General features: G+C 34.0%; 1 protein-coding gene across 1 annotated transcript; it reads left to right on the forward strand.

The window, feature by feature from the left end:
• Positions 1-4,174: 4,174 nt before the first annotated feature.
• On the forward strand, positions 4,175-7,245 carry LOC113718927 (uncharacterized). Its single transcript, XM_027243861.2, has 5 exons — positions 4,175-4,454; positions 4,625-4,712; positions 4,839-4,912; positions 5,021-5,077; positions 6,487-7,245. The coding sequence occupies exons 1-5, from the start codon at positions 4,347-4,349 to the stop codon at positions 6,775-6,777; spliced, it is 618 nt and encodes a 205-aa protein (XP_027099662.1). The 5' UTR covers positions 4,175-4,346; the 3' UTR covers positions 6,778-7,245.
• Positions 7,246-8,301: the final 1,056 nt, after the last annotated feature.

Raw genomic sequence — 8,301 nt, forward strand, 5'->3', positions numbered from 1 at the left:
ACTCAGCCCATTATTTAATTAAATTTCAAATTTAGATTCAAAAACAATGTTAAAACCTATTTTTAAGGGCTCGAATGGGCTAAGTTTCAATGAATGCAAATTTTTATATATCAAAACCATTGATTTACTTTATAATTCTAAAGTTTCAAATTACTTAATTTTAATAAAAGTTATAAATTATTAAATTATTTTATTAAAACGATCCTACAAATTAAGGGCTATTTTGGCCATTAAAATAGTAATACTATCTCATCTAATCTCCAACCAAATACATGATAAGATTATTTTCTACTATATCCTATCCAACCTAAACCAACCAAACACTAGATAATTTGGATTATTAATCCTAGGATAACTCAATCTAGGATTAATAATTCGAGGATGAGTCATCCCATCTCATCTGGCGATCCAATTTTCAACCAAACACTTGATAGAATTGTTTCCTAATATATCCTATCCAACATAAACCAACCAAACACTAGATAATTTGGATAATTAATCCCAGGATGACTTAACTCAGGATTAATAATTCGAGAATGAGTCATCCCATCTCATCCAATTCATGAACCAAATGAATCCTAACAGCATATACACTGTTGACTTAGAATGGATGTAACAGGTGTAAAATGTAGAGTTCAATTTCAAATTTAAATTATGTGACATGCATCCAATATTAGAAAATTTTAATCATTTAATTAATTTAATTTTTAAAAGATGTCCTTGGAGAATTCTTTGGAACAAAATTATGAACGGCATATATATAATTGATCATATAATCATGCCACCCTGGAAATGTTCACTCGGGATTGAGGGACGAGTGATACTCTTCCCTGACATCCTGATGTAGCAGCATGAGTTTTAACTGGAGCTCCGTCTAGAAGTAAAAGCACAATATTATCATCAGTTCGTCCCCCAGCAAGAGCGTTCTTGAAAATACTGGTTAGGAAATCACTTCGACCAATTTTTATTTCTTAATAAAAAAGATTTGCATTTCGGGGGCAAGATAAGGCATGAATTGAAAGGATTTTTATTTTTAATTTTTTTTTTAACTAATCACTAGTCAAATGAAATCTATTTCAAATTGCCAAAATTTCAGTTAATTGTAGTGGGTTTTAAAAAACTCAATATCAAAGTTAGTAAATTGTGGAAAATTAAAACTGAGGTTGCAATGTGCAATTGACCCTACGGTTTATCTCCAATAAAACTCATCAATGGTTAATATATATAGTCATCTTTCCCCTTGTAAAATTTAGAGCTTAGCATTTCAGTGCTTGATAAGATTTTCTCTAGAAAGAGTGCGTGTCACCCTGAAATTCCAACTCATGGACACGTTCCCGTCCGAGAAATATCTTCTGTCCCAGGCACTCGGAATCCTTGAACGATTCTACACCATAATTTTTTCCCAGTTCGCAAGCTTCTCTAGTTGTGCGACCGTGAGTTAATGCTCAACTATCTTTACCTATGGCCTGTAGTTAATGGTCATATTTTCTATGTTCTTTTCATACTGGTAACTACTTCTTGATCTGGTAAGATCGTAAGGTTTGGCCTCCTCACACATACCACTTGTGGAAAATGGAATTAAATTTACACAATTTTGTCAGAAATGTGCATATTGTATAATTAAATGTAATATTTTATCAGCAGTAAACGAAGTGTGTGAACATAAATATGCAAATTTAGTCCCCCTACCAAATTAAATTAGATGTAAAGGAAAGATCAAGAATATATACATACATGCGTAAAATTAGAAGTGTCGATTGGGTTTTTTGAACTGGGCTTTAGCAAGTTCAAACTCAACTCACAAGTTATATGAATTTTTGGGTTTCGGACTTTTGAGTTTCAAGCTAATACTAAGTCTCAAATTCGACTCACACTATAATATGAGATTCGGATTCAAATCAGGATTAGTCCAAACTCATAATTATATATAATATGTATTTTATAATTATGAATTAATACAAATTTATATATAAATTATTAGCATTTTATGTTGTAATATGTATAATTATAAATTATAAATATTATTATATATGTTTTTACATATATAATTATACTCATATATGGGCCGAATTTTAATCGGATCTGAACCTAATATGGCTCAAGCTCGATTCGCATTTAGTTTGGGCCTAATATTCAAGTTTTAATTCTACCTGGCTTAATTAAAGTTTAGACTCAGTGAACTTTTTTTTTAATCAAACGGGCCGATCTTGAGTTAGCCAGCCTCTATTGACAGTGCTACGTAAAATATATGTTAAAGCATGATGATCACTTTTCAAGTTTCATTTTGTACTCTCAAGTAGTTAATTGGTCCCTATTTCCTTAAAAGGAAAGGAAAAAAAACTAAAATTGTATACTAATTTCTCCACAACTCTACACTAACTATAGTACCACTCATTTCAGAAATTACGTTATCTAAATCTAATCACTCATCGTTGAACTTTTATCATTCTTACACAATTGCTTATATGCTCCCAAAAAAAACCCCATCCGTTCATACGCGTGTATTTTATTAGGCGATCCATTTATTACAAAAACATGCAAATTATTCTTGTAATTGTACAAATATATAATATTTACCAATGGGACTTTGATTTAGTGGTTAAAATTAAGAGTAAATCTTATATTTAATATACACTATCACAGTTGGATACACAACACATATGCAAAATTTGAATTTTAAATTTAAATTCAGATTATGTGTCATGCATTCAATAGTGAAAGTATATATACACTGTCAGACTATAGAATATTAATCCTAAAATTAATCCTCCATAAATTAAAAATTTTGGGTTTAAACCCGCCATTTCCTCTGTCCCTCTTAAATCCTACTCCTTTCCTATTAGAATAAAATAAAAATGGAAAATGATATATTTCATCTCTCACATTTCGTAAAATATTCTTTTCATCTCTCATTTTTAAAACGAAACAAATTCGTCCCTAACACTTAAAAATTGAAACTATTACATCCCTAAACCTAACGTTCAATCTGAATTAAATCATCCAATAGCCCAATAATAAATTTTGAGGATAGAATTAATAGATCACTCAATCAATTCCAACACATTTACATCACATTTATTGAACCAAAAAAGAAAAAAAATTAAAAATTATAATATAAAAAGGCCGTTCTTTGTTTTAGAAAGTAGGGTTTCTTTTATGGATAAATCTTTTTATGCACCGTTAGTACATACACTTGCGAGTCTAGGTGTATATCATACATACAAAGTTTAGTGTTTAAACTTAAATTAAAATGATATGTCATGTATCTAGACTCGTCAATGTATACAATAATAATGTAGGAAAAATTAATCGTTCTTTTTTATGTTATAATTTTTTTTTATTTTTGGATTCATTAAATTTCACATGAATATCAAGTTTAGTTAATCAAGTGTTCTACCAATTATATTCCCAAAATTTATAATCAGGTTGTTAAAGTTGATTTCAGGAATGTAATAGTTTCAGGTTTTAAATGTTAAAAATGAATTTGTTTCTTTTTATAAAAAGTGAGGAATACAAAGAATATTTTTGTGAAATGTGAAAATTGAAACTGATCATTTGTCCAAATAAAAAAATAAATAGTCAAAAGTTACTAGGTTGAGACCATAAAAGGGGCCAATTGAATAAAATAAAATAAAATAGTCAAGGGTTACTAGGTTGAGACCACAGAAAGAGGCCAATTGAAGAGCAATTGAGCACGAGAGTTTTCCATGGAAAATATCTACCCCAAAAGACTTTCGGCTATCAAATAATAAAAAAATAATCAAAAGTTACTAGGTTGAGACCATGAAAGGGGCCAATTGAATAAAATAAAATAAAATAAAATAGTCAAGAGTTACTAGGTTGAGACCATAGAAAGAGGCCAATTGAAGAGCAATCGAGCACGAGAGTTTTCCATGGAAAATATCTTCCCAAAAGACTTTCGGCCATCAACGAGGAATCTTAGAGTCCTTACCAACAAAACGTGGGCCAAGATAGCGTTCCGGAACTTTCCGGATCACTTTTCAAGTCTTCCAGAAACCAATAGAAGCTCGATGGATAAATCGATAGATTCACGCAAATGTTGTCCGCTTAGATATTTTCTCTCAACACTTGTCCACGTAGCTTTGGAATTTCCACTGGGACCCTCTAAACTAACGACTTATTCCCTGCTCAGTCAACAACAGAGATTATTACTGACGAGTATAAAAGACTTGGCTTCCTTCGATGGCCAATTGATCACCTGACCTCTGTTAAAACTCTTGCGAATGCGATCAAACTGAAGCTTGAAAGAGGGAACCAATTGCTGAGCCCAGTAAAATTTCATCTGGGGTGGTGCTGAATTGGTGTTTTTCTGTGTTAAAATTGCGATGGAGGGGGAATATTTTAGGGGGTCATCTTCTTATTACGGCATTCTTGGTGTGCCTACAAATGCTTCTGATGAAGAGATAAGACGTGCTTATAGGAAGCTTGCTATGGTGAGTTCAGAAACGGTCTCAGTTTCTTGATTTTTCCTTTTATGCCAATTTTTTTTCTTTTCTTTTGGTTAGCTAAAACGGGGGAAATAAAGCGTATAGTTTCTTGAATATGAATTGGTTAATACGAATTATTGGTTGATTTGCCTGTGGGATGTTAATTATGGTTGCAGCAATGGCATCCTGATAAATGGACCAGAACGCCTTCACTGTTGGGTGAAGCAAAGAGAAAATTCCAACAGATTCAGGAGGCCTATTCAGGTAATGCACCATCAATCCCCTGAAGAATCCCAGTTCTCTGGTACTTGCAACTTTGTTCAGTAGTATTCTGTTCATCTTTTAGTTTCTTATATGAGATGGTATTCTGATTTGTTCTTTATGAAACAGTGCTGTCGGATCAAAAAAGGAGGATAATGTATGATACTGGCCTTTATGATCCTGCAGAAGAAGAAGAGGATGAGGTAAGTGTTTCGTTATCCTTCCTTTAATTTTTTATTTTTTTCCCTTCTTGAGGTTGCAAATTTCTTTCATCGAGCAAGGTGTATGCTGATTATCATTTTTTTTTTCAGGGATTTGCTGATTTTCTACAAGAAATGGTGTCTCTTGTAGACAATGTGAGAAAAGAGGTAAGAAAATGATCTTCATGTTTTTTGAAAGATTATCTGTGTTGTTCTTTCTGCTTATTTCACAGTCCATCATCATGTGAGTTAGAGATCACTCAAGTTGATAAGCAGGCATAGGTTAGGGGCTTATGGCTAAAAAGCATCAAAATGAAGCAAGAGAGGAACATTTCCAAGTCGATTGTTTCATCCAGGCTTCTGATATAGGCACGATACAAGAGATCGAACCATATGGCCCAGAAACCTTGTGTCCCTTTTGCACTTTAAATCCTAGGCCCTATGGTGCTGATTAGCCTTCTCTAATGAATGCTTCCATCGGTATATAACTAATCATAGTTGGATCCTATATCTAGCATGGCATACATTTTGGAGTCATAAGACACAGAATTAATCAGACTTGAGTATCTAAGTACTTAATTCCGGGAGTTCTAAGTCTGATTAATTATTTTGACCTCAGTTTCAAGGTAGAAGAGTATTTGAGATTGTGTGAAGGTTCAGTAGCTTGTTTATAGTGTAACCAGAAAATGATCATAGGACATATACACACCCAAATGAACAGGTTATTGGAAGAGAAGAAAATCAAGATGTAGGTGAGTCAAAGGGTAGTAAGTCATTCAACTAATAATGGTACACTTGACCCTACGTTGGCCTTCTATACGGGTTAGATGCGATATCACTCTTCCTTGGCTGTTGGGCAGGGTATTTGTTATTTGATTTAGTTTGCTATCTAGAGCTGAAAGTGCTTTGTGAAATATTTTGATGATGTGCATCAGTTTTTCTCTCATGAGACTACCAGATCTTAATCTGAGCTAAAAAAGCGAGCTTTTTAGGCTAACATTTGTTATGCATTGTAATTTGTACCTGAATAAGCTGGCTGCTTCACTGAAGCCTGGATGTAGGTAGTGACTGGCTTTTTCGCATTTGGAAGACCGTGACATGAGCTGACTGCTATAACAGTAGTTTAATGTTTTTGCAATCATGTGTATTATTACAGTGAAACCTCTGTATTTTTTGGAATTGAGCCGAGACTCACAGAATCTGCAAGCTTGACCAGAGAGGCCTTGATTTAACTTAGGTTTTAGGGAAAGGTTATAGCGGTTAGTTTAAAGTCTGAGAGGAAATGGGATTGTTAATTAAGCTATTTATGTTGGTTGGTGGTCATTTTGCTAAACGATAGTAGCTAATTTCATGGACTCTCTTAACATTTTTCACCTGCACTTTGATTAAATTTCAACGTCTGTGAATAGGAAAGAAGTACCAAGAACAGGCACATGGTATGGAAGTAAATGAGAATTTCTTTTGTATCATATGTCCAAATTAGTTTCGTCAAGATATTTGTTTTTCAGTCACCTGTAAAAAAAAGTACATGGCATGGAATTAATTATTAGTTCCTCTTGTATCACTTGTTAATGCAGGATAAGGTGCACAGCTTGGAGGAGCTGCAAAGAGCGTTTTGGGAGATGGCTCAAAGTTTTGAGACTCCTGAATGGTCCTTTAATCCTTTGCAATACATGTATGAATCTCCTGCCTGGTTTGATGAACATTCCACGTCAAATAGTTTAGGGAATTCAACCGGTGTATCCTGGTCAAGTGAACAGAAGTCTTTCGAAACTTTTGCGAGAGAATGCTGGTCCACGGGAGTGGAATCAAAAAGCGTTTCTTCTATGCTTGGAGATCCATGGGGCAAGCCCTTTTATGCATTTTAGAGATGGTGGAAAGTCCTGTTGTAGGAATGTCGACAGACGGTGGAGAAATTCAAGTGATAATGGGTACTTGAGCACAAAAATCAGTTTTGGATGGATGAAGTGCAAGAAAGTCACCTGCAAAATTGAAGGGTTCAAGAACATGAAAGTTTGGTTGCTTGCACATTGCCATCCCTCGTGTGGATGCTCTGGGATTTGTAGGACAGTATTGAGGTTAGCATTTAACACAGCTGCTGTAGAGCTGCCATGCTTGAAATCTCAACTTGATTTGTAGGGATTGCAATTGATCATCTCCACGTTTTGTTAAGAACAAAGTGTTCTCTCTTCTTTTCCTTGTACGGTCTTCTTGGTCATCTTATTTAGTGACTAAAGCAGTTTATGTAATTTGCTGCCTTTTGACACTTGAGAAAAAAAAAAAAGGGCTGAATTGCTGAGAGGTTGAACTGAATGCAAGTGATCTTGACAAGGGCATATTCAGTTGTGTTCACGGGCTTCTTTCAAGTTTTCAAATCTTTTATGGAAGTAAAAGTAACAAAAGGGTTATTTAATGGACGTCGACTTTGCTAAAATGATACTCAATTGTGTATAATGGATTTGTTTGGATAGGAGTTCATTTGGATGATTTATTTGAGATAATTATTGTAGCACTTTTTGTGATGTGATGTATGCAGGGGTGCGAACGAGCCGAGCCGAGTCGAGTCGAGTTTTGGCCTTATTGATCCGAGCTTCCAATTAATTTTATGAAACTCGAACTCGAGTTCGAGTTCGACGAGTTCAAAATGTCAAGCTCGAACTCGAGTTCGAGTTCGACGAGTTCAAAAATATATATTTTGTATTTTTAAAAATGAATAAATTATTATTTTTTAATAAATAATAAAATATTAGAGATATATGTAATTTTACTATTAAAATAAAAAATAAAATATATAATTGAGCTCGCGAGCTACCGAACTTAATGTTTTTGAGTTTGAACTCGAGCTCGAAAGCGGTTCGATTTGTGAACAGTTCTAGATGTATGTAAGATAAAAAAGTGATTGAAATTTGTAAATTAAATTATTTTATTTCAAAACATTTCAATCCAAACAACCCATTGACTCAGTGGCAAAATAAAAAAAGCGCGACTCACAAGTCGGACATGCAGCACGGTTAAACCAAACCATATGAGAAGCCATATCACTTATCAATCGGTTGGAAGGAGAGAAGAAAAAGGGCTTAATTCCTTATTGCTCCCCTGAAACTATAGGGGTGAGTGGCGATTTCCCCCTATATTTATAAAAAAACACAACATTTCCCTTGATGGCTAATGTAATTAGACCTATTACGGTCGGCCGCGGTACATTGAACAAGTATATGCTTGCTAATATTGGCCATTGGCTAGGGACTTCTTGCTAAAAGGAGGGATTAGGAGAGGGCAGAAGGTTGAAAAAAGAAAAATATTATTGTTAACATTTATGTGTCTCTCGTTCTTGTTTCCTCCTCTTTTGCCCCTTTTTTTTCTTTATTCTTTAATTCCACGAATGCCAATTA

The sequence above is a fragment of the Coffea arabica genome, chromosome 11e (assembly GCF_036785885.1).
Source record: "Coffea arabica cultivar ET-39 chromosome 11e, Coffea Arabica ET-39 HiFi, whole genome shotgun sequence".
Taxonomy (NCBI): Eukaryota; Viridiplantae; Streptophyta; class Magnoliopsida; order Gentianales; family Rubiaceae; genus Coffea; species Coffea arabica.